Consider the following 27,671-nt stretch of genomic DNA (forward strand, 5'->3'; position numbering starts at 1 on the left):
GGTTGAGGGAATTATATGGTTTGATAACTTAAGATAAGTAAAATCCTTCATCCAGTTAAAGTAAATAGTTAAAAACAATCAAGAGCTAAAAAGTATAAAAATGTGGATTACAACCGGAAAAAAAAGTCAATTTTGAATGATTCTGGCAGACCACAATGTTGACGCATGCGCAAAGGGGATATGACGCCATTGACAGATGATCAAATGAAACCACCCTTAAAATCACGTATTTGGATAGGTTTGGATATTGCTGGAAACATTTAGGATAATGTAAGTACACAACTCAACAAAACATATCTCCTATTTCTTCTTATCCAGTCAGCCTTTTTTTCTACCTCCTCTTTCTTCTCCTACCTCTTGCCCTCCTCCTTAAATAACGAAATAGTATGTGTCACAAGAGAACCTGTACCAAATTTCATTAAAAATGATAAAGGAGAAGAAGAACGCAAATGTTAACATTGTATCAAGTACTTCTCACTTAACTGCTTAAAAGGTCTGAATATTTCTTCCATCATTCTAATTCTCCACCTGTCCACTAGTTGCCCTCAGCGAGTTTCCTGCCTTCATTCATTTGCTCTCCCCACACAGCTGCACACCTGCTCCTATTATCCCATCAGTCTCTAGCGGCTGTGAATCAAGACAGTGGTCTAAACGTAATTATTACACATGTAAGGCACACATGTGTCCAAGAAATTCAATACATCTTTTCGTTAGGAATCTCAAAGAAGATAAACCCTTTATACTCTTCTAATGATCCGAATCAGTGTTTATATGATATATAAACGTTTTTTCTTTAATTGAAACACTAGCTTTCATAACTTCCATGTCGTCTCCTTGGTTGTACCCAGCAGAGTGGAAGCAGACCAAGCCCAGCTTTATCCTGATTTTCTCCCAGACACCGGGACAGGCTGCGCTGATCAGACCTGCCTATGGTTACCACGTGCAGTTAAACTTCCCAACTTCGGCTACGGAGAAAAGGTTTTAAAAAAGACCCCGTTAAACTTTGAATATTGGTCGATTTTTGGGCATTGACTCACCAACAATTCACACGAGGTGTGAACGGATTTTATTCGTGTTTTTCCCACTGTTTGCAGCTGTGAAAGTAAATTGGTGGTCATTGTTACAAACACGGAGGACAACGGACTCAGAAATCGGTGAGTTTTTCTACATTTGACTTTAAGTGACTCTTTAAGAACGGAATATAAAGTAAAATGCCTAAAATATCTTTATATGAACATGATAGATTTATAAAGTTTGTTGTCAGAAGCCTGGATGAAAATTGTGAGAATTCCAAGAATCATTTCTTATAACTTGTGTGATCACTCCTGAGGAACAATTGTCTTTATTTCTGGTATTAATCCTATTTTTTGTAGACTTTGATATTTGTCTAACATCCCAGTGAAACAGCTTCCAAGATCCGATGCATGAAAAATATATCAATCATAATCGTAGTTGGTATTCAGATAAACACTACTGTTTGTATTGAAGCTCACATCCACATTGATTCACTGCACACATCCTGATTTGCTGTTATCCTGGCTTCAATCATTAAAACAAAAAGTTGTCTTCAACCTCCTGTTTGACATAGAGACAGATATTCTCCTCAGGAATGCTAATGCAGAAATCCCTAATCCTGCTTGGTGTTAATACCCCTGATTTACTTGTGTAAGTGGCTTGTAGGACGTCAAAATGAGTTTTCAGTGTTTATGGACACAATGCTTAACTATATAAGGTCAACTAGGAGGGTGTTTATGTGTGAGCTGTATGAAATAAAAGCTTCACTAACTAGAGAGGTTTGTCATGCAGTAGATGGCTTACTTCTGACAATATTTCCCCATACCTTTTGTGGTCTGAAGAGCTACTATTACTTTCCTCATTATTCTACATAAATACAGGCTACAGCAGAGAAATATTTTTGCCATGTTTACATTCCATGTCAAGAGATAGTTACAAATGCTATTAAATTATATCCTTTTAAGTTCATTTATGTATCATTTTATCACTCTTGTGTCCTTAAGGGCTTTACAGACCTAAAACAACATATCAGAAGCCTACCATGTATGAGCTCATACAAGCACTATGTACTTATCACATACACCAGTGGTGGAGAACCTAATCTGATGCTTTACTTAACCAAATGTACCAATACATTTTTACATAACTACTCATTCACAAGTAAAAGTCCTGCATTCCAAATCTTTCATAAGTAGAAATAGTAAATATTTTACAATCTATTGTATTTTATAAGCTTATTGTGTTTTTTTTTTTAATGTTCTGATCTGAAAAATAGTAATTATTCATGTCGGATAAATGTCATGTAATGGAGTGAAAGAGAGATTTCCCTCTGAAATGTGGTGGAAATGAGCTAAAAAGTAGCTATACACTAAGGTATAAGGAATTTAACTGCGTCCTTTGTGTCTTTTGTTGATTCATTCTATTTGTAATCTTTAACTTTCTCTTTTTTAGATGAAAACAACAAGCTGATTGAATGGTCAGAGGGGTTGAGTGACAGCCAGAGGTTTGCAAGCAATGGGCCGGAAGTTGGACCTGTCGGGATTAACAGACAACGAGGCAGAGCATGTGCTGCAGGTGGTGCAGAGGGACATGAAGTTACGCAAGAAGGAGGAGGAACGTCTCAGGTGAGTTCAGACCTCCATGGTCGTGAACATGTCACAGGTTTGAGCCCCTGAGCAGCCAGCAGATCAATCACTAAACTGATTAGTCAGAGTGATTTTCTTAGGTCATTATGTATTCATGCCCCACTGAAATGACTCCCTTCCTTATTCTTAGACACTCTCGGCCTCTTGAACACATTATACTGAAAGTCTATATTTACTACTTAGGGTCAGTTGTAGATGTAGTAATAAGATCTTTTCTTCCGTACTTAATATCTCTTTAGCTGCTAAAAGCTCCACTATATTCACCAGCTGGTCGTTAACGGTGTCTGTCTGCTGTTTGGTACTAGGCAGGTAGTGTACAGTTGGTTTTTCTCTCAAAAACAGCTGCCTGCTGTGGTTGATAACAATGCTATAAGAGCAGTGAGAGTGAACCAAAACAGTAAAGTTTGGGACTGGACAGAGAAACAATGAGCTGAAACTCATTACAAAGCCCCTTAAAGCCAAGGGAAGCTGTAGATTTAGGTGATAATTCTCTAAATGTAGGTTCATCACTACGAGTGACCCCTTTCACATTATCACATTGATTAATCAGTAGCTACTTTAATTTTCATCAGTTCGTCTTTTATCACAGGCAGTTTTAGACCATCTGTAACAGAAAAACTGAATGAAATAGAAGCTTTACAATCCAGTATGTTGTATAAGTAGTATGCATTTACAGCATTCTTACTATTCCCATTCTCTGGGACTTTGTTAGCATTCGATGCATTTTTAGTCCTCAAAGGAGATTTCCCGTCCTGTCTCTCTGCTCTGAAGTCTCTCCTGAAAAATACCGGACAGGAAGTGACAGCCCTTTCCTGTTGTACTCAGACTAGCTTCCTCAAAACTTCTATCAAGCCTCAGAGCCCAAACACAATATGTGCGAATGGAAAGACAGAAGGATATGCTAATTGGGTGGATTTGAACTGGAGTCTCTGGTCTCTGGTGTATATCGACCTGAGTCTGGGCAGAGAGTGAGTGAGGTGCATAATAGTCGGAAATGATTTGTATTCAGAGATTAAGAATAAACAGTTAGGTCATTTCCCCATGACACTCTTACTTGCACCTCGTGCTAATCCTAACCCTCACACAATAGAAATCCTCTGCTTACGTTACCAAATGCTTTCAGTGACCAGGGAACCCAGTCAGATAAGAAACTGGTTTTTAAGGAGCACATATGCAAGATAAATTTAATGACTGTAATTTCCCTCAGATTTACATCTGTCTTAACATGGAAATTTGCTCCAGCCCCACCTTTTTGTATTTTGACCTAAGTGACAATCTGCTTGGAACTTTTTCATCCATGGAGTCATTTCTTATGATGACAGATGTTTGAACAGTTCTGATATAAACATAATAGTGGTGGAAATATAAGCAGTGTGGTCAATGCTTTGGTTAAATGCAAGTACTGGAAGATGTGATATTTTGGCAGAACTGATATGTTCATTATTAACATATTTGCATATTTAACAACATATTGTCATCATGTTAAAAGAAGACGTCATCTGTCACAGTTATGTTTCTCACAAAATATATTTGCTGTTGCAGTGTAGTTGTATAGAAACGTAATACTCACATGACACAGCATTCAAAACACCTGTAAGTAAAATAAGAGAGAATAATAAACTTGTTAAGCAAAACAATAAAATAATGAGTATTCATTATAAAATTAGAACATATTTTAAGGGCCTCAAAGATTTCCAACCTTCTAAATCCCTAAATCACATCTTCTTAGTGTTCTTCAGTGTTTTTTAAGAGAGAGCGAGCGCAAAAAACCATCAACGTTTCCAAACTGGTGAAGTCATTTTTTTTTATCTGTGTTGCTAAGGTTACAATCAAGGACACTTTCAGTTTAGAGAATAATGACAATCTGACATGTGTATTTAATCTCATAATGAAGTTATTTAAAAATGCTGTTAGTGGATTGTATTTGAGCATTTAAGTTGATCATTTGCCAGTTCACTCAAATATGCTACTTTGTTTTGATAGTCAAGTACCAAAAGTGAGGAGAACCAATATCATAGTATTTTCATAATGCTGTTTGTGTTTAGTCCTCAGGTCTTAAACTGTGACCACAATCCATAGTAATCGGGACATTTTACAGTTGAAAAATCAATTTATCATTGCCTCTAGTGGACAAACAATGTAATGGAGACACTGTCTGAACTCCCTCACACTTGGTTTGGCATTTCTACAATTAATTAGAGGACAGGAAATCGGCCAAGCCAATTTCATGGTCATTTTGGAGTATTTAGTTTGTGGTGCTGCTGAACTGTATGACATTATACTGACATGTGTTTTCTGTTATTTAGTCTACCCTAATTGATACAAACGGGGTGGACAAAATAATAGTAAACTACAGCCTCTAAAATGTCCATACAGCTGAATGAACACCTCTGTAAAACAGTTTCAACAAAAACTGAACATTATAACGTTCATGAAGGAGGATTTATGGCAAGACTGTTGTGTTAGACTGTATTAGCTTTAGTTAGGTGTACCTAATAAACTGAGTGTATATATATACTCTGGTTTGACACTTGATCAGCTGGATAGTCATAAAATCCTGTAGCCTGCACAACTCCACTGGGAACACAAACAAAAAAAACAGAAAGCGCTAAAGTATAACAATACTTTATCCTGGTGTAGTATCTAATTTTATGTCCTTGTGCAGAAGAAAACTGTTGTGACCAGTGTGTAATTACACGATGGTGGGTTTTATCTTGATGTGAAGCCTGTAAAACACAGAAAAGCATGTTTAAAAAAAAAAAAAAAAAAAAAAAAAAAAAAATCAGCTATCAACTGACACCACTGAAACTACAACTTAAGTTTTTTCTACCTGAATCATATTTGCAGCTGGAGAGTTTTTTGTAAAATCTTCATGTGACATGACTCAAAGCGATTAAGTATAGAGCTCTCTACTTTCTCTTAGAAGTGCTCATCAAGTATGTTTAGACGTGTTCTGATATTTCTGTGTTGCTTCATACCAGTTTCTCTGTTCATGAAGAGACCAAGAAGATGATCTCTCACCATAAGGATCTAAAAACCAAGCTGCGAAATGATGTCCAACACATTCATATCACATCTCCTCTTTAGCAGAAGTACATTGACAGATAAGATCATGTACCGTTTTCTGATATCACATCTATAAGGCAAATCCCTCATGTCATGCAGGTTGTGCACTTTTCTGCTTCCTCAGTCTAGTCGTTAAGTGGGCTCCAACTTCATGCACCCTGCTTCTCAATTTCTGCACTGCCACCCCTTGAGATGAAACTCGGCAGCCTCCCTGAATGTGAAACAGCAGTGAGTGAAAGACAGGGGAGTATATATATATATATATATATATGGGAAAGCAATCACCTTCTATACGTGACATTTTGAAACGTGCGTGCACCACCGCTCATGACCTCATGCGGGTATCTGTGACAGATGACTGAAGTATCACACAAAACCGAACTGATATTGTGAAAGACAAAGTCTGCCCTGCCCTTGTTCTCTAGATTGTTTCATCACAGTAACTACTTCAGATAACAGTCTCTACAAAGAAAAAGGAAGGAAGAGCACAGGATGAGATTAGCGAGATTCACTTTCCAACAGTGGGAGTGTTAAACAGTGTAAAGGCTTTGAAACACTTCAGTAAACATTAAGTCGAAAGATTTTATGTGCGTTATTTTAACAACCATGTGCGTACACATATATTATAGTGTGTATTTACAGTTTCAAGTAAATCTGCCTAATCCTGTGTAAACTGTGAGATTACTTGAAGAATGAACACTAATTAGTTTTAATAATCTTTGAAATTAGGCAAAGTTTAGTAGTTACATGTAAAGGAATGTAAATACATGTACTTAGATTTTGCTTTCACACAATCTTGTATCCACTTTCTTTCAGCCATGAGACACGCATAGTTGTCAGTTTATTAGGTACACCCAGTCTAAAACATCAGTCCTGTAGAAAAATCCTCCTTCATGAAGGTTTTGATGTTGAGTTTCTGTTGTAGAGATGGGTATAGTAGTTTGTGGTGCTGTTGTACTGCCTTACATTATACAGAGAGGTGTTTTTAATTTTTTACCCATCCTGTTGATGTCAATGAGAGCCACCTGAATTTTAGAACGGTGTGTATATTTAATAGACATTAGAATATGTTGCTAGTCTTTATCAGGATCAGAGATACTTTGTCAAACACAAAGCTTTGACATGTCTCACACACAACAGTAAAAAAGTTGCTTTTCTCAGATTTGATCTGTCTGTTTTTATGGCTTTAATTGTATTTTGTTTTCTCATCTCCCTCTTCGAGTGTCCTGTTTCCATGGTTTTTTGATTTATGTGACTTGTTGCTGTAACACTGCAGCTGTTTGCTGTCTGGATAAATTAAATACAATTTAACAGCACCACAAAGTACAAAATCAGTACCTCTCTAAAATAGTGTGACAAAAACTCAACTCAACTTTATAATCTCGTATCTCAACATCAGAACTGTTGTATTACACTGCATTAGATTTAGCTGGGTGTACTGAATAAACTGGTACCTGAGTGTGTAAGCTTTGTAGTATCCCCGTAAAAAAGAGTTAGGTTCAACAAATAGCTACTGGATTTAGCACAAAATAAAAGGTGGTGATATTGATATGGCACAAATGTGCGACAGTGTTTATCTTGTTAAGTTAAATATTTCTTACAAATACTTTTACAAAGGGTCAAAACTTGAATCAAAAATAAAATAAAATGGAGGACACAGGGCACAAATTAACTTCTACCACTAGTTACCATCAACGTAAAACTGCTGCCATTATAAACCTAACTTACTCGACCCTATGATCTTTTTCTAACACTGAAACAAAGCTCTCAATTCGTCTCAATCAACTCTTTTAGTTAAACTAACCAATAGCTAACAAAGCAGTAGGTGGTAGACCATTCCCATGCAGCCTCAGCTAGTATATTTCACATTACCCATAAAAAACAACATGGCTGTCATTTTCATCAAAGAAGAGAATACATATCCTCATTCACATCCTTAAACACTAGAAAATTGGTAGACGCCACATCAGCTTATCACCAAGAAACAGATTTTTTGTGTGGATTATTGCAGCTGACGCAGCTCAAGTTCTGTCTGTCCTCTTTTCATGCCTGAAGCTAGAAAGCTCCTTTAGACGAGCATGTGTGGGAACAGAGCTGCACCACAGATAATGTGAAGTGTGAGCTGCTGCACATGTATTGTATGTTTCATGTGTAATCATAGGTATTTAAATGAGAAATATTAATGTTGTTGCTGTTGTTTGTGTGGTTATTTCTGCAGTGTCCTGCAGAGTTAGTGGTGTGTTTATACATGTTTTTGCATTTTTCTCCATGGGATAGTGTTTTGTGCATGTATATTTCTGCATGTTACTTCACTATCTTGGACCTTGCTGTGACTCTGCATGAGTGTGTACGTGTGCGTGTGCGCGTGTGTGTGAGTGGTCTGGTCGGTCTCAGGGTTATTTATACTGTCCATCGAGCCTGAGTAATGGAGTGTGCTGCTGTAGTGAGAGGATGGCCGTCTCTCTGTCAGACAGGCGTGTGAGGGACACTGTTAAATTTTTATAGCTTGGGAGTTACAGAAAATGTGACCGAAAGGTTAGTGTTGTACGAATTCCCTGGGTTAATGTTCAAGAAATGCGGCTTAGTGTGTGGAGCTGAAATGATTAGTGGAACAATTTTAGTAATCAATGAGTAAGCAAAAATGCCTAAATTTAACAGGAGGCTTCAGCTTCTCAAATGCTGAATTCTTTAACTGAAGTGAATGAAATATCAGTAGACTTTTTTTTTTTTTTTAGACTTTTTCTTAGATTTGAAGGTGTCAACATGGACTTTAGGAAATTGTGAGGGGCATTTATAAACAGAACAATTAATTGATTAATAGTTTTGTGATTATCAGATGCATATTATAACTGCTTTGTGTCTTTTTCTGTCTTTCTATTGCTTTTGTCCACTTTTCTTCCCATGTACATTTCTCTCTGTGTCTGTTGAGCTGCTTTTTCTATGAACCACACACAGTGCACACCAGTTCACTTTAAATCAGCCATTTCAGGAAGTGGATTTTCCCCAGTGGTCAAAAACTGGAACTCATTTGCCCATTATTATGAATACAATCTATATAAAAGCTTTACATTTTGAATTTTAGTTATTTACAACTGAAATGAAGCCAACTTAGATACCTACAGTGTGTATTTTTCTTGCTCCTGTCCTCATGTTGTAAGACTACATCAGTCTACAGCAGCAATCACCTATAAATGATTCAGTCATAGCTGATGGTTCTGCAGCCTTGATGTGAAAATAATGGATTTTTTTGACACATACTTAAACCACTTCCCATTTGTCCTTTTCGCTACCTCTGTCTGTCATGTTTTCCTACTGTAATTTGTTATTCCTTTGTTTTTTAGGCCCTGCCTGACATGTCTGCATCTGTTTTAAAATGTAGTGAGTGTAACTGCAACTGTATGTAGATGTGGATCGGTGCTTTTCAGTAGTATTTCTATGCATACAAACTCGACGTGTGTGCAGATATGAATTAAATCAAATCTTTGACGGGTGCATTTAAGCTGCGAGTGCATGAGATCTGCTACTCCTCTTCTCTAAAGTTTTAGCATTGTGTTGGTTTTACAGCTCACAACTTTACGGTTTTGGTTAACTCTCACTGCTCTCATAGTGTTATTTTTAGGTTGCAGATGGAAATTTGTTTTCAGTTGAAAAAGGCTCTAAAAGCACACTGTATGCTAAAGTTAGCAACTAGCTTCTGAACATAGTGGAGCATTTAGCAGCTAAAGGAGATGGATATATCTTTCAGGAGTTGGTGGAAGGGAAAACAAAGCTAAAAAGAGTGAATATTGGACAGAAACACTTGTGATAAAGTAGCTCTGTAACTGTTGGATGTGTAAATAGGCAAGTGTTTGCTCACAAGTTCACCATAACAACTAAAATTTGATGATATGTGAGTGATGTGTTCTCAGCTTGTTTCTGCCGTCCCCACGTGGCTTAAAAACCAGTCATTGCAGGTTTAAAGTGAATAAAACATCTGCAATTCCATAACAATGAGGCAAACTCCACCTGCTGACGAATATCATGCTATATGATAGAAATCTCCAGAACTGCTACTAAATAGACCTTATGGTGAGGCTGCTTTATCAAGCAATAATAGATGTTTATGATACTTAAGCTTCAGGAGCCACACAGGCAGAAAAGCTGCTGCTGATGTCGAGTCGATGTTACATCAGGCATTTATGAATGATTGTTTCTCTTTTGATAACTCGTTTCACCCCCTTGGATTTAAGAGTGTACATTAAGGGATACATGTGTTAGATGTTGCTGCTTGTTTGATGAAATGAAATGACTAAATTTGTAAAACCACTTTAATTTCTGATCCATCTTCATTAAAGGGAAGCAGAGGATTTATGTGACTGTTTGTGTGTTTATGTGCACGCCATGTCCTCATTGTGATGATCATCCTATTTGACATAGTAAACCCACGACTGTTGATTTATCCGTGTCTTCCCGTACTTAAATATTCTCTATTTTACAGATTCTTTCTGGTTTGACTATCTTTGTCCCTCTAACCATCCCTTCCCTCCCTCTCTTCCCTCCCTCCCTCTATTCCCTACAGTGAACTGAAGCAGGAGCTGGATGAGGAGGGCAGTCGCTGCCTCCTGCTGTCACGGCAGAGTTGTTTCAACCAGCGCTGCTGTATTCGTTGCTGCTTGCCCTTCACCTTCCTGCTCAACCCCAGGCGCCAGTGCCAGGACTGCTGCTACAACGTCTGCAAGGCATGCCGGGTCTACAGCAAGCGGGACAAAGCCTGGCTCTGCTCCGTCTGCCAGAAGAGCAGGTAAGGTCGCTGGTGGTAATAGTGGTGGTAGTGCGGTGATTCTGTGTGTGTGTGTGTGTGTGTGTGTGTGTGTGTGTGTGTGTGTGTGTGTGTGTGTGTGTGTGTGTGTGTGTGTGTGTGTGTGTGTGTGTGTGCGCGTGCGCGCGTGCGTGCGTGTGTGTGTGTGCGTTCGTGTGTGTGCACGCCAAATACACGGAGGCTAAGTTAAGGATGAGAGTCTGATAGTGACGCCAAAGGTTATTAAGTTCTTACTCTGCTGGGGGAGAGATGGATTTAGCACTTAATTCGCAAAAACATAGTCACCAAGATACTGTCTACCACTGGCTAGAATATTTATACTCACCCTGACAACAAGACAGAAAGGAAACATGTCACTTGGTTATGGTGGTTAAAAAAAAATGTACTTCTTCATTTCTTTGATAAAGACTTTAGTTTCAAAGATGGGCTGTGCCTTTCATGTACAGAAGAAAACATTTTCTTCTGTACATGTTTGTTTGTGAATTAAGAAAATTTTTAGTTTTCATTTCAAAACCTTTAAGAGTATTTGCAAATATGTGATGAAGTTTAGGTTTTCTCCTAAAATCAACAATATGTGTGAAATCTGATAAATTACCTCAAGTGATATCACTTCAGTCAGCATTGGTTGGGGCTGAAGACCACAAGTTTTAAAAAAAAAAAAAAATTAAATAAATAAATAAATGAATAAAAATCTGGGGGTGTTAGGTTAGAAAGAAGTGAGTTTACCAGACTTCGATAGCAGCTGAAGGCTACATTACCCACCACTAGCATAACACACCTGAATCTCCAAAAAAAACTGTCAGCGGTCGAATTGCATTGTGGGTACATCTGAAAAAGCTATAGGAGTGCAATGCTAAATCAGTGGATTTTAACCACACTGTACTCAACATACACGGATATTAACTTGCAGAGAGAGAATTTTGGCATTAGATGTTGTTGTTGAGCGTAATCTGGGGTTTTGCAGAGTCATTTAAGCATTCAGCATTCTTGTCTGATGATGGGATTGAGGAAATCCATGCAGACATGAGGAGAACATACAAAATCCACACAGGAAGGAGCCTATAAGTATCATCATAGAAAATTTTACTACTGAAGTAAATTCTATAAAAGGTTTACTTCCATCTTAACAATCATCTTAATGATGGAGACACCACACTGTAGACTGCAGGACTTATCTTAAGATGGGTGACACTTGAAAACTTCCTGTGTCACCTTCAGTGCCTGTCAACACACCTACTGTACACACTCTCACTTTCACTTAGCTCCCGTCACATGGAAACTCACTGACACAGTGAACAGATGGCAACTCATTAAACTTGCTGACATTAATATCTCTGCAGTATCCTACAGCTGTCACTCTTAAACATTCAATTAAATCCTAGTTCATTTTAATCTCAAATAGGAAACATGAAGATGAGAGGATAAATCCTAATTATACATAAACTGGATCTACATCAAAATCCACTCTGACAGTGTACTGTACCTTTTCACTTAATAATAAATGGCAATGTATTGTATGCACCAAACAAGGCTCAAAAGATCTGTAGTGACTCAAAGATATAACATGCAACAAAATGCAATTTACAATGGTGTAGCATGGAATTAAATTACATTTTAAAACGGGTTTTCTCTGATGTACAATTTTGATTCAAAGGTGCGATATGCAACTTTTCTCTGCCGCCAAATGTGGTTTTTTTGCTCGGAGCAGGTGGTGGTGATAATGGCCGCTTACCAAGAGCTTCAGCTATCACTGCATTCACAACACAAGAGGTTAGCATCCACCCTCTGAGCAGCGCTACTTCTTCATCTTCTCATGCTGAACTGAGGGCAGACTATACACTACAGTGACTCACCATCACAAAGTGGTATTATGAGACGGGACAGGCTGTGGCTAGCTGGTTAGCATGCTAACTTCAGTAGAAGAAAGGAATTGATAGAAAAGGAAGCAAAACAACAGAGTTGCTTGACTGCTGGAGACGGGTTTTGGCTTGTAAAGGAATTAAGTTTGATGCTGATACAACTGTTACCACAGTTGTGTTTGTAGTAAAATGAGACAATCCCAGTGAAAATTGGTGCAGTTTATTTGTTGTTTTCAGCTTATTCATCTGTTGGTGATGTGTATTGCTGCCTGACATAGTGTCTGTTATGATACTGTAACCAGTAGTATCATTATAAGGGACCACAGCTTTAAATGTAATCTTTGCCACATTTGCAACACAATGACAGATGTTGTAATTTTTGATACCTTTAAGACTTTAAGACTAAGAGAGATTTTACCCAGTACATGAAAATTATATATTAATTTCCCTGTATATCTCAGGAGGCAAATTTCATACGGGGACTTCGGGGGAAAATCTAACCATTAAATCCTGAATTTAAGTGTCTCCTGTCAAGAAAAAGGTTCCACTTCACTGAGCCTTTTAACAAATGTTTCATTAAACACTTGTGATGTGATTTCTGCTATTTTTTTTACCTTTCCTTTTTAGCTATCTCTGTCAGACTTGCTCACTTGCTTGTGTAGATGGCAATACAACAGTCAGTGAGTGGTAAACTCTGACATGGTATTTCCATTTGTTTAATGACACTTTCTTCATCAAATCAAATGGCTTCATTAAGATTTGCTGGGCCTTACGTGTCATTTTGTAATACTGCCAAACTGCAGCAGCTGCGTTGCATTTTCCAACTGATTTGAACTTGCCATCTCCAAAGTCTCTCTCTCCAGTGTCAGGAGGAACAATCGTAGAAAAATATAAATATCATAATTATTTTTGACTTTTATTGGCTTCCAGAGAATTTACTTTAATGGGCTGATCCAACGTATATATTTTCTTTTATGGATTTGGTGATTGCTTGGTCCATTGGATCAGCTGATTTGGTATGAAGATTAAAATGGTATTGCCAAAGTATTAAGATACAACACATACTGAAAATTAAATTGCAGGTTTGCTTTCTGTCCCTTTCAGGTTGTTGAGGACACAGTCACTGGAGTGGTTCTACACTAATGTGAAGAAGCGCTTCAAGAGATTTGGCAGCGCCAAAGTGCTGAAGACTCTCTACAGGAAGCACTTGGCAGAGCACAGTGCGCTTTCAGAGCTGACTGGTAAACTACTCTGTTCATAAATGTTGCTGCTAAAACCTATTGTAATTAATTTTATTATTTTAGTCCAATGGTTAGAGTAAAATTTTAAGTAAACCTGTACAGGACAGAAACAGAAAACAACCCACAAATAATTAAGCTTCAGAGTATCATTCAATCAGTTCATATATTTTCTTCAAGCCTAATCCTATAATGAATGCTGTGAACAGATTACTGTCAGGAGAATTTACTCTCATGAGAAATGATGTGTTTGTATAAGAGACTTTGTGTCTACTCAACTTCATGAGTTTGATTTTGTTTTGAATTTGTCAGATTTTTGCTGTTTGTATCTCAAAGCAGTGGAGGACAGGAAGTTAGGAGGAGGGTGAAACAGGATTAAGCTCTTGCTTGGCTTTCATCTCGCATAACTTCAGCAGATTACTCTGGCTGCTGCCAGACTCAAGTGTATTAATGTTTGTTTACTTCCTCCATATCATCACTCAGCAAGGAGTGACGACCCAGTCCTGCTTTATTTTGGTTTTATTATACAATAAACCTTGTGTACATATGGTAGATGCATATGTAAACTTCATCAGTGCTGTTGAACACACATTTTGTTTCAACTTGAATAGAGCTGAAACATCTAGTTGGTTAACTGATTAGCTAATTGATTCCTTTCTGAACATATATGCAATATAAAGTCATTTGGGAAACAATTAATATCTTAAGTAATTGTTTAAGCAGAAATGAAAAACATTTACTGTTTCCAGCTTCTCAAATGTGAATATTGATTGATTGTTTTTTCTTGGCCTTTTATGGTAGTAAACCAAATGTCTTTGGATTTTGGGCTGTTAGACAAAACAGGATGAATATTGGACTTAAATTCATCAGGTGTCCACAAGCACTCAATGGATTTTCCCTGTTTTAGCTGTCCTTTAGAAACAATATAATAAGGCAATATAATATGTACTTAAATTTTAAAAAGTTTTTTTTTTTTCCTCAGGAGGTTTCAGTTTAAACATGTTTTTATTTCACAGATGACAGTCAGAAAATAGGCAACAGCATTTTGCTTTGCACAGTTATGGTAGTATTATGTTAATATCTGATAATCTGAGAGAACAGGGAACACTGTTTCAGCCGTATTCCCTCCACTGTGTCAGTAGTGTATTTCTTTAAGCAGTTCTACACAGCCTAATATAAAGCATGTGTCACAAATACAGACAGGGTTAGGAGCTTTGTTGGTGCAGCAGTGCTGAAAATGTATTGGTAGTACTATACAGTGCTTTGAATAAGAGTGTTCACCCAGCAGCATATGCTTCAGCATGTACTGTAAGTCTAGTCAGGGACAGCGCAGGGGGAGTGCATCCCGGTTCAGAGTCTCTGATCTGATTGAATAGACAAGGGATTTCAGAGAATTATGCATGTTTTGTGGAGGAGAGGTCGCCGGTTGCAGATGATGCAGAGATGTGACCCCTGTGGGAGGAGGACTGATGTGGGCTGGCATCAGGCCAGCGCTCAGCATCTCATTCTGATTTAGGTAGCTCTGTTTTCATTTTCCACTCACATGCTCACTCTTAGCACATGCTGTATCATACATTCTCATTTGTTTGTGACTGACCTGCACTGCTTCAGCTGTTTTTATTCAGCTGCCAAATCCGATCTGCATAGTCTGACTCATGCTAATTTTACTTTGCGTAAGAACAATGTGAGCTGCATGAATAGCGTCAGAATTAATAGAGCTGACATTTGGGAGCTAAAAGCTGTGGGCATAGGCATGATTGTGTGTGAGGTTCATGCAGCAGTGAAGCATTTTCCACCAACAGCCCAGTGACTCAACAGTGGTCAGAGATATCCTCCTATGAAGAGTAAAGCAAAAGAGCAAAGTGACCCCGAGGAGCAGTGGAAAGAGGCGAGAGAACACATAGTAAAAACCACAAGTCATAAGTCGAACTGATGCTAAACCATAAATCAATATAATTAATTTACCACCAATCTTTTATCATTCTCTTTTTTTTTTATTTAGGCTTTGGTTTGGCTAATCTGATCGCAATGCATTCTGTGTGCATTTAAACCTACATTTGCACACATTTTTCCTAACCCAGATAAAGATCACAGGTCAATCAATGGTGGGTGTAAATTGGTACTATGGTTGAACTGCTCATAGCTCATGGCTATTTGCATCCCGTGAGGAGGTGAGTAAGCATTGCTTGACTATAAATGTTGGGAACCAGTGTCTGAGACAACCCAGGGATCAGGGGGAGTACTGGAAAGCCTAGACAAATGGAGTTTATGCATTATTTTTACAAGTACATTAGAGTTTGTGACACATTGCATACTACAGAGGTTTACAGTTTGACTGTGACAAAGTGTTACAGGGCTGACAATACAGTTTATCATGCTCTTGATCTCCGCGAGATTGCATTTTTTTAACAATTTGTTTGCCAGTGAAAGAGTCACGTTTTCAGTTTTCTTTGGTTAAAACTGAAATGTTGCCAAGAATGACTTTAACTTTTATCGTTGCAGCTTCTATCTGAGCTGTGACATACATAGTCATGTATGCCATTGTCAGTTCACCATCCTCAGAGTCTCATGGTGCCCTCAGGGTTACTGTAACCTTTAGCTGCTGTGGTAGAGGCAACTGTGTTGCTCATAAATCTTTTCCATGTCCCTGTGCTGCGGCCAAATTGTCCTGACTCATTAGATGTAATAACACAGATGTCTGCACACACATCTATGAGGAGGTCACAGGAACAAAATCCATGCTCCAGCCGCTGAAATACAAGTAAAGACCCTGAGTTTGTCTTCATGTACAGGATAACTCATGTCAGTGAACTCATGCCTGCCTATAGATTAGGCTCAAAGAAACAGAGCAGAGTGCTCTCAGTGCTCTCTGCATTTTCAAAATAATCTACAGTTCATATCACTTGGTTTAAGTCCTCTCTTTGCCCCTTAAAATGATTGGAAGTGACCCTGTGTACTCTACTGTACTTCTGAACCAGCCCCTGCTGCACACAGATCAGGTCGCCTGGTAATGCCACACACGAGGCCGCACTAATGCACTTATATAACCACAAATGGCTGCATTGTTGCATGAATATTTACATGACGTGAATAGAGCTCAAGGCTCAGAGTTGGAAGGGGAAACAGTCTACAGTATGACTGAGCTCTCTGCTGCCCAATCACAAACTCTAAAATCAACTCGTATTTAAAATTTAACACATATTAAAAAGCAGAGATACTGCCAGGCACATTTTCTCCCAAAAAAAAAAAAATTGTGATCATTGCTATGACATTTATTATTAGTGTGGAATATATAGAGTAAATAGTTGATGCATGAAATTGATGCCATCTGTGACACACTTTATAAAGGACTGAAAAAGATTTCATTTGCTCAGTCACACTGAGCAAATGAAACACAAGAGGTACATCTTCTTTTTTTCTGTTTATTCATTCATCTCTTTTGCTTAATCTTCTAATTTAAAAATTCACCCTGATCCAGTTTCAGGATATCAGGTTAATGCCATGGGAACGTACTGTATCTGCCTTTTCACATCCATGTGAACATCTGTCTGTCTGTTTTTGTGTGTGTGTGTGTGTGTACAGAAGGCAGCGCCTATGAGGAGAGCGTCTGCAATGAGGGCAGCGTCTGTGAGAGCGACTCAACCTTCTACAGACAAAGTGAAGGTGCAGACATGCTTTATAATGTTTTCAGTTTTTTTGCTGCAGCTATTATTAAAGTCACCATTGGACATGTGTGACATTAATACAGTCTTATGCAGATTATTTTTTAGCTCAGTTAGATTTTATTTCCATTTGGCACATACCACATGGGATTACAAAATGTTGTGAAATATTAAACATATGACAAAGACATTTTCTCGTGACACAAAAGAAAAACTTTTAAGTTAGATGGAGCCAAATTAACTGTTTACCCGTTTCTAGTGTTTATCCTAAACTAAACTAAGCTAAGCTAACCATATGCTGCCTCCTTCTTCATATTGAATGGGCAGATATGGGGGTCTTATCAATCTTCTCATGTCACTCCCCAAAATGTTAAACTCTTCCATCAAAACTAGATTTTGACACAGGCCCCCTCTACAAGGCAGCGGCCTCAAGATTCAGTGATAAAAAGGTAAAAATGTTTGATGGACTTTTCTGTGCCAGTTTATATTAAATCGATTAATTAAACTACTAGAAACTATTTGCCACACAGGGAACCTGACACCAAGGGTGCTGTCCTGTATGTCCCACTGTGCCCTCACTTTCTCCTCATTCTCTCAGTTCACTGCACTAACAGGATGATTGACAGCAAACATGAATGAACAGCTGCAGCAGCCTGATGGTCATGCCTCTGTCTGTGGTGGCTCCGTAACACGAATGAGGCAAAAAGAGATTAGTGACGCAGGGCTAGAAAACAAAATGAAACTGAAAAGGATGCAAGTACTTGCTCCTGTTTTACGTAACTGCAACGAGTGAATCATGATTTTGCTTTAATTTCAGTTCCACTGCAAGCACATTTCAGTTAATGACAGAACAAGTGATTATTGTATTTCTTTGTGTTCAGAGCACAGCATGGCTGAGACGCTCACTGTGGCCTTGCGGGTGGCAGAGGAGGCCGTAGACGAGGCCATTTCCAAGGCAGAGTTCGACACCGCCAATCAGGTGATTGATGTTGCTCGTGACTTATCAATAGTCTGTTATTATAAATATAGCCATTTATCTGAACACAGTGTCTTACACTTTGTGTTACAAAAACAAGCTACTTATAGTTATTTTTCAGATTGTATTGTAGATGCTGCAGTATGTTATATTTTTATTAGTGTTCTGTAATAAATCCTCCACAATTTTCTTTTCAAATTTCTCCTTAATCTGACATCTCATATTTTTCTCTTTGAGTCAGATTATGGAAAAAATAATAATGATAATTATCCTGCTGCCCAAATGACAGTTTAATACGACAATATAAGACAATGAAGGTTCCATTGTTAGGCCAACATAAATGCAAAATGACAACAATAATAGGTCTATTATACTGAACATGAAGTAGTTATTTTTCAGAACATGTGGTTCTGTGTCGCATGTGCACAAACTTTTTGTTTAAAGACAGACACAAATTGCTCACAAAAAAATGCACAACAACTACAAAGACATGGAAAGCGACTGCAGAGATGCACAATAACTACAAGGAGCAGCAAAATGACGATAAACCAGCACAAAGGGACACAAAATGGCCACAGTCACAAAATGACTCCAAAGAGACCCAAAATAACTGCACAGAGAAGCACTCTGCCCACCAAGTGGCGAAACAGCTACATGAAGACACAAAACAGCTACACGGAGACAAAATATGACTACAAAGAGACACTTAGCAACAACCAAGTGACTCATAATGATTACAAATTGACACAAATGGACCACAAAGACATAGCAACTACAAACAGACATAAAACAACAAGAGACACAAAAAAACTACGAAGTTTTGTATCTCTTTGGGGCCCATTGTCTCATAATCCATTCATTGTTTGACACCATATCTTAAATCAACACTAACAACACAGTACCTAATTGGCCATTTTTATATCAATTGCAATTAATCTCAGCTCCTTGATTCATATCCCACATTTTCAGAGGTGGCTAAAGAAGCATCATGGGTGTCTACAAATTAATTAATAAATTATTTAAAAATTTTTTTATCACATCAGAAATGCTATCTGTAAAATCCCATAGTACATTTCTGATTCTGCAGACACTTGTAGTATATGTTAGAAAAAATGTACTTGTCACTAATCTGTTGAAGTATATATCTGAGTACAGCAAATATGTTTATTTAGAGAAGTAATCAGCTTATAGTGTGTGTGGTTCTGAATAGGTCTCTTTGTTTACCAGGAGAAGCAGAATGAGGCACACTATCTGCGGGAGCACAGAGGAGAGCTCATTGAGGAACTGGCCAAAACTATTGTGCAAAAAGTAAGAAAAAATAATAGATTTCAGTGATGGATGCCATTCTCACTTTGTATAGTAACAGATGTTTTATAGTGTGTAATTAGTTTGATTTACTGTGTGTGAAAAGCCATTGCCTAACACTCAAATGTAAGTAATCAAATGGGGTTTCCACGGCTGTTTTGCTACAGGGTGTTCAAATAATTAACAAATCCATGAATTTACACTGAATAAGGAGAACCAGCAGATTCTTTATGTTTTGATGTGGGATCAGAGCTATATGCATTACTAATCATGTGTCTGTGTATGTAAGATCATCAGTAGGAGAAAGACTTTGGCTGAGATGAGGACAGAGTGCGACCAGGACTGGCCTCTCGAACAAAACGCTGACCCCCGCCATCATCAGCCCACCTGTAATCAAGCCTCGAGCTCCCTCAAACACCAACCAGGCCTCTGGGTAAAGAAAAGAACATGTCACAGTCACAACCACTTTAGGTTGGAGCTGTCTGTGTTTTCCTGCATGTGTGTTGCTTCATTACAAATCCTCTCATCTGCACGGTGACACATGCTGACCTCTGCTGGTCAAACAGTTAAACACGCTGTGCTCTTATGTCTCCTCAAATTTGGTGCACCAAGGCCAAGGTCACTGTGACCTTGAAAATACATTTTGGCTGTAACTCATAAAGTCATATGGTAATTGTGACTCAATTTAACATTTGTGCAGGGAATATGGTCATAATCTACCCTTCAATCTGGCTGGTTGGTGGAGGTATACAACCACAACGCTTTTAGATTTCATTTCTATTTTATTCCTGACATCCAGTGTTCCCACAGAATGACTGCAGATACACTAGACAAGTGTCATTCTTGTGTTCAACTTTTAACACTTGCAATTTGTCTTCCCTCTCTACTCAGAGGTCACACTCTGCCTCTTCACTGTTGGACAATGACCCTCCAGGTCTGATACAAGACTCACTGCAGGCGTTAAAGAAGGAGGGTGGTGGATCGACTATTTCTGCTTGGAAGAGTGTAGACCGGCTGGACAATGCTGGTAAGATCTTGTTGCTTATTGCTTTAACCTCTGAAGCCCACCATTGGATCACTCACCGTAAACTCATGCTGTGCAGCCAAACACTGTTAAAACGCACAGAACTTTATTTCAAATTCTAGCTGATGTCCCCAAATTTTCAAATACACTAAAATGGTCAGGCAAAATTTTTGAGGAAAGTGTTTAAAATTGAGTATTTTTCATGTGGCAAAGGTCTGTTCTCTGTTCCAAAGTCTCAGCTTGAAACTAAAGGTGATGGAGGTTTGTGGTCAGGGCCGTCAGGCTTTGGAAAGAGAGATTCTCCTTTAATTGTCTTTTAGTTTATTTATTTTACATTAACTTTTTTTTTTAAATTAACTTTTGATTTGAAAAGTGCTCTCCAAATAACAATGATTATTCCACATTCTTGGGCTTGAATGTTTCACTCAATGTTAACATCATATAGATTCAGTAAAGAGCTGGAACAACTGATAAAGAATATATACAATATGTGAAAATGCCACAGTGTGGAATAAAATGATTTTTCCAAAGGGGGGAAATTGGCTGTTATATCATATTAGTCATGACTAAACAATAATATTCTGTTGACAGTTAAAATCAATACTAAAACATACGAGGAGCCAGTGTAAGGCGGCTTAAAGCCACGTCTCTTGGTTCTGGTTAAAAGTCTGTCAGCTAATACTTGCCTCTTCTGTGTTTTTGTTTGTTTATGTTGCTGCGTGTGTGCTTGTACTTTTTTGTTGTGTTTGTTTGGCACATGGTCTCTGCTTGTCTGCATGATGTCTGTGTGTGTGTGCATGCTCGCATGCGGAGGTGTGTCCTCAGTGCTGAAGAGCCCAGACGGGAACTGGATTGCCCTGCAGAGCGCCCAGCTGTCTCGCCCCAGCCTGCTGACCAGAAGGAAAAGCCAGGTCTTTAGTGCCTTGGAGAGGGAGTCCGGAGTGGTGTCCGCCTACGAAGGCATGGGCTCTGATAACGAAACCAAGTCTGAGCCTGACAGCTCCTGGGGTGCTGTCCTCCAGGAGATCCACAGAAAGATGACAGACTCTAACTTCAACCTGCAGGACACTCGGGACAGGACCCGGCTGCCTCTAATGGACCGCCGAGGCAGCAGAGATGATGTGTTTTCGGACTCTGAGGGGAACTGGAAGCCTAATAAACCTCTGCTTGCTTTTTTTAAGAGGAATATGCCTGCAGAGATCAGGCGACCTTCATCATCCGGAAGGACAAGTATCATTGATGTGAACTTTAATGTAGAAGGAGCAGGAGAGGAGGAGGAGAGCAGTGTGGCTGCTGCGCCGGAGGTGGGAAAAGTCAGGAGATCACGGAAGAAAAGGAAGAGTAAAAAAGAGCAAGTAGCTTCTTCTTCTGTGTCGGTAAGAAAAAAATCATCATCATGACCATCTGTTAATGTGACAAATACTAACAGCAGAAAAGAATTGAATCAAAATAATGATGTATATGCAAGTAGGCTTTACATTAATGTGAACTTGTGGTACTGGTACTATAACATGTTAAATTTCCTTTTTAAGGTTAATGAATGTAAAGCCTGGATGAGTTTTTTCCATGTACAAAGTAACATTAGTAAAGCTGTTAACTGGAATGCAGAACTGGAACAAGAACAAGCTTGTTAATCAATTAACTGATTAATCAGTAACTCACCCGGCAGAATAATTTTAGTAAAAGAATGATCCTTAGAGTTGTTTAGATCTTTTCTTTTCTCCTTTATATGATTATAAATTAATTATTTTGGGGTGCTAGTTTTGGCTTATAAAATATAATAATAAAATAATCAGGTACTAAATTACGCTAGGTGTACCTAATAATAAACTGGTAAATGTATTAGGGGAAATTGTGCTTAATTCACCACAAAAATATGTTTTTAACTGACTTCTTGTATTCACAGGATTTAAACAAAGAAGACAACCAATCCCAACCTATTTCTGATGCCGTGACGCCTGACACTTTGACCTCTGGTGCCACAACCCCTGAACCTTTTGACCTCGAGAGTGACATGGCCGGACATGGAGCCAGTCAGATGGACGAGATGCTCACGTCAAAACTACAACAGCTAGCAGTCCGAGTTTGTGAATCCTCCACTCAAGAAGAAGTACTTGACAAAGACTTAGATTGTGGTGATGATGGACCGGGGGAAGAAAGGAGACAAGGAAGTGAGGACAAAGATGAAGATGGTGAAAGGTCGTGGAAGATGGAGATCGACTTGGATGAAGTAAGAATGGAGGATGAGAAAGAGGACGAAGAAAGAGATTTAGAAGTAGATGATGAAGAGATGAAACACAGATTATACAGGCTCGTCGCACAGTCCAGACTCACATACTTTTCCTCCACTGATGATGAGTTAAACAAAGCAGGCCAGAGTGAAGGAGAATGGGATGAAAATATGGAGGAAGACAAAGAGCAGGAGGAGGAAATGACAGAAGGACTCACATATAAACTCTGTCAACTGGAAAAAGAAGTCAGAGCTACACAGTTCTCATCCACCGAGGACGAGCTGGACAGAGTTGGCATCGAAGAGAAGAAGACAGAAGAGGAGGATGGGAGGAATGAGGAGCTGGCTGTGAAAGTGTGCCGATTAGCTAAACAAGTCAGTGACACCCAGTTTTCATCCACAGAGGATGAGTTGGACAGAGCAGGCAGAGGCAAAGAAGGGGAGGAAGCAATAGACGAGGAAACGCTGTGGAAGTTACAGGAAGAAAAAGCAGTTCAGGCTGCTCAGCTGCGCGATTTGGCCAGTCTAGTCAGCGCCTCTCAGTTTTCTTCCACTGAGGATGAGCTGGATAGAATCGGAAAGAATGAGGGAGATGGAGAGCAAGAGGTAACTGAAAGAGGAACTGAGAGCAGCGTTGAGAGGGAAGACGTGTGGGGAGGAGCCGTGGAGAGGAGAGAATCATTTGGAGAGTTGGATGTGAAAATGTTTGATTTGAGAGATGAAACTGAGGAAACAAAGACTGAGAGTAGTGATGCAAAAGCAACAGCTGAGAATGTTTTGGTAGGTGAGATTAAGACAGATGACGTCCAACTAGGCAAAACAGAGGGAGAAGAACCCGAAGAGAGAGATTTCTTAGAAGAGACAGTAACAGAAGAGATTGAGGATGAAATATTAATAGTAGAGGAGCATGTATGTGAATGTGAGGCTGAAAAAGCTAAAGAAAAACAGAAAGGACAAGAGATGAAGTTGAAATCAGCGATGGAAGCAGAGAAAACGGAGGAGATAATCGACTCCAATGAGACAAGAGAGGAACAAGGATATCAGCCAGAGGCAAAGTGGCCAGACGAAAACGAAGGAGAAGACAAGTTTAACAAAGAGGGTCAGGGGAAGTGGGAAGCAACAGCAGACAGTGAAGAGGAAGACCCAGAATTTGACAGAATAATCAGCAGCATGTTGATGATGACTTTGGAGGACATGCAGGTAGAAACATTAAAGAATAAAGCTGAAGGAAATGGGAGAATAAATAGAGAGCTAGAGGAAACGGAGACAGAAGGGAGTGTTAAAATAGGGAGAGAAAGTGTTTTCAAAGAAAAGGTTGTTGATGAACAGACTGCAGATGCATCAGAGGAGAGAGGAAGTGCGAAAGAGCCTCAAAGTCAAGGTGACAATGTGACGTCAGAGTTGGCTGCAAGAGAAAGACCAAAAGAAAATGCAACTGAGCAAATTGGAGGAAACACTTCCAGGAAAGAAAGGAGTGGAGAGGTGACGAGCGGAAACGAAAATGAGCAAGAAGATACAGACATGGATCCACGAGAAAGAAGAAATTTAGCATTTGAGACAAATGAGGCCCAACAGAAATGTAAGAGAATAGAAGTGGATGATGAGGAACAAGTTGCTGCAGAGGGAGGGTGCAACAATAAAGAAACGGATGAAAAATCTGAGGAAACCAAAGAAAAAAGTGCAAACGACACAGAGCAGAGCAGCACATCTCCACAGGAGAGTTTACTGTCACCAGAGGAGATTCAAAATGTAAGCACTACAGCTCATTTTCTTATTGATACTTTCCTTGAGTAACTTAGATGCCAATCAGTCTATTTAACAGCAACACCGTCACGCCTGTAGTAGTTGCTAAAAACACTGCCAGCAAAAATATTCACTGCGCTGCAACTGACTAACTAACTACTCATCTAACTATTACTACTCTGTCTGCCCTGCTTCTTCTCTTTCCTCTGTGCGCTGTAGGGTAGTGAAATCGAGCTTTACAAAACAGTACAGTTTATATCTTCTCTTCTGGAGCAGGTGAGAATGAACTTGTTTTGCTGTGGGGGGGTGGGGGGCGGCGGCAACAGAGTGGATAATGCAGATTAATGGTTATTGCCAATCAAGACGCAGCTGAACTTCTTTTGCATCTTTTCTAAGTTTTTATTCTCAATATCCTGCTGTTGTTCATGTATTTATGTCACACAGATGTTGGCCTTCTATTAATGTATCGTGCATCAGCCAATTATGTTGTCCACTTCAGATATGATAGAGGCTCCTCCTCTTCCAAACTCTGAAAATCATTTCTTGTTAGTTTTTTCAGTAATGTTTTTGTTTTGACTTCATTTAAAGTGGGTGTATATTCTAGAGTCTTCCCTTTTATTGAGTCAGTGTGGCTCATCCTGTAAACTGCTTGTAATCCACGTAACAAAACTTCATCCATCTGAGTTTAACTGAAGTGTTATGATCAGTAGCTGCAGGACTTTCCATGCTGCTAAAAATTGGTGCTTATTTAGAATTGTCTGATACACATCCTGTACGCAGGCGAGTAGGAGATGAAATAGAAAGTTTTTTCATCAGGCAGAGAAACTGAGAGGACAGTTTAATCCTAGATTTTTTTTTTTCAACCTTAAAACGTGAAAAATTAAATGTTCTTCTATATCACACTGCAAAATATCAGGTTTTACAAAGGTATCAGTCAGTTTTAAGAAAATACCTCTTTGTATGTGTGTGTGTGTGTGTGTTGTAGAGGTATTCGGCAGTGTCTCTGCGCAGCATCACCACAGAGGTGCTGAAGGTGCTGAATGCCACCGAGGAGCTGCTGCAGGGAGTGGAAGGAGGAGACAACACCCGGCTCTCTTCCACCTCACTGCCCCCCAACACCGACCTCAAGAAACTGGACCAACAGTTCTCCAGGCTGGAGGAGAACGTAGGTTTAGCTTCATTTCAGTTTACATTTTATTTACTGCATACTTTACCTTTTGCTCAAATATTATCAAATGACTGACTTACTTTTAGCTGATGCACTTGTTTTTTTCAATGTGCTGTTGTGGACAACAGTCCAGTCAAATATTTTAAGATTACAACATGTGCATTAGTTTTAATCAAGGACCAAAGACAGGATTGACAGGATAAATGCAATTAAAGGTACCCTTACATATCTGTATGTAGCCAAACATAGAAGCTCTAGGTAACAAACAGCTGTGTAAAAATATGACTAAATTTAATGTTTTCTTTGTCTTACGCTAATCATACTGTCAAGATTACCATAAACATGACTGAGTTAATAATGTACTGTATATTAGGTACTTGCTATACAGTACGAAAAAACGCTTAATCGGTTCACACGTCACATTAACTCATTTTAAAATGCAAGTAAGTGTTCAAAGGATCATATTATACACATTTCCAGGTTCATATTTCCACGTTGGGGGTCTGCTTGCAAAATATATAATGAATAATGAATATTTGAAGAGTAAAACAAAAGAGTAAAGTTCCCCTGCGTTTCAGTAGTTATTAGGTTGCAAGCAACGACAGTGCAACAAGTCGTAAAAACAGGTTTGATAATCACAATTAGTCTTGTTTGCAAATATAAAATACCTGATTTTGAAGTGAACCCTGTGTTGTACTGGACATGCTGCAGGTGTACGTGGCGGCTGGCTCGGTGTACAGTCTGGAGGCGGAGCTGAGTGACCTCGAGGAGTGTGCCAGGGGAATCTGCAGCTCCACATCCGATATGGAGCTGTCCTTCCTGGAGGAGCAGGTGGCATCAGCAGCTGCCAAGGTCCAGCAGTCTGAACTACAGGTGGGTTGAAGCTGAACATGCACCAATGGTTAGAGATGTAGGTGGAATATTAGGAGATCCTAAATTTTTTCTACTGCTTGTTACACTTGAATACTTACCCAGGTGAGAGCTGTGTGATGGTGCTTTTTTTCAGATGGTTCAAGAGGAATGTTCCATGTTAAAAAGGGTTTCTACTCTGAAGTGTGTAAATGTGCTTGGTAAATGAAATGCCAATTTATCAGTGGCATTTATGACTGAAGGGGGGTGCTAGAGGATAGGTCAGGAGGTCACCAAAAAAAATTGGGGTTTATTATCTAAGTTTTAATGAATGAATCAATGGTCAAAATTTACACTGTATTACTTGTTTGTGTTGCTGCTGCTGTAGATTTGTGACATCTCTGCAAGAATTGCTGCATTGAAGAGTGCAGGCCTCAATGTGGACACACAGTCACACGTCACTAAGACCAGGACCATTCCAGTTATGGTACAGTACCTGTATACATTATTATTACACTTCAGTGTGACTAACAGAGCTTTATGTCAAACACCTTGTACACAAAAAAAAAAATTAAATGTTTTTCACAGCCAGTCACCCTGGACTCATCAAGACAACTGAGGAGGCGCTTACCTGCACCGCCAGTGAAAGGTAAGTCACGTTATTTGAGTAAATAATGAGGACAATACTGATTTATTTATTTTTCATAATCACAAAAATACATTTTGAAGTCAGTTTAGTATTTTGCAAACATTAATGGATATTTTTCCCCATTTTGTTTGATTCTATCTCAGAAGACAAAGAAACCTGAATCACTGATCCTGGACCGTTGCAGTACCTTCAATACAGAAGTGCCTTGACCCTGTGACTCTGCAGCCTACAGGCCAGTCTTAAACAATCCATTCAGACACCATTATGCCTTAATTTAACCCTACACTAACCATGCCTCAAATAATACAGAACACTAGTAGTCTATGTAGATATTGTTTAGATGTGCAATATGTCACCGATAGTGCAGGAAATCATCAATTCTAGTATCATGTCAGATATGTACAGTAAATGAAACAACTTTATTTTCAGATTGGGGACCAAACA

At 38.9% G+C, this 27,671-nt stretch overlaps 1 protein-coding gene across 1 annotated transcript; it reads left to right on the forward strand.

The window, feature by feature from the left end:
• Positions 1-1,139: 1,139 nt before the first annotated feature.
• On the forward strand, positions 1,140-27,454 carry LOC111231209 (rab effector MyRIP-like). Its single transcript, XM_022758248.1, has 18 exons — positions 1,140-1,154; positions 2,467-2,639; positions 10,285-10,506; positions 13,488-13,624; positions 17,204-17,286; positions 18,167-18,243; positions 18,370-18,388; positions 19,487-19,567; positions 19,854-19,997; positions 20,456-20,591; positions 21,402-21,964; positions 22,495-24,567; positions 24,781-24,837; positions 25,547-25,726; positions 26,441-26,602; positions 26,967-27,017; positions 27,113-27,227; positions 27,371-27,454. Exons 2-18 carry the CDS (start codon positions 2,530-2,532, stop codon positions 27,385-27,387), a joined length of 4,227 nt encoding a protein of 1,408 aa, XP_022613969.1. The 5' UTR covers positions 1,140-1,154; positions 2,467-2,529; the 3' UTR covers positions 27,388-27,454.
• Positions 27,455-27,671: the final 217 nt, after the last annotated feature.

The sequence above is a fragment of the Seriola dumerili genome, unplaced genomic scaffold (genome assembly GCF_002260705.1).
Source record: "Seriola dumerili isolate Sdu_G_001 unplaced genomic scaffold, Sdu_1.0 BDQW01000291.1, whole genome shotgun sequence".
NCBI classification, from domain to species: Eukaryota; Metazoa; Chordata; class Actinopteri; order Carangiformes; family Carangidae; genus Seriola; species Seriola dumerili.

Coding starts and splice junctions, on each gene's coding strand:
- LOC111231209 (XM_022758248.1), top strand. CDS start 2,530: ATGGGCCGGAAGTTGGACCTGTCGGGATTAACAGACAACGAGGCAGAG. Junction 19,998..20,455: donor AACACCAACCAGGCCTCTGG/GTAAAGAAAAGA, acceptor CTCTCTACTCAG/AGGTCACACTCTGCCTCTTC. Junction 24,838..25,546: donor TATCTTCTCTTCTGGAGCAG/GTGAGAATGAAC, acceptor TGTGTGTTGTAG/AGGTATTCGGCAGTGTCTCT.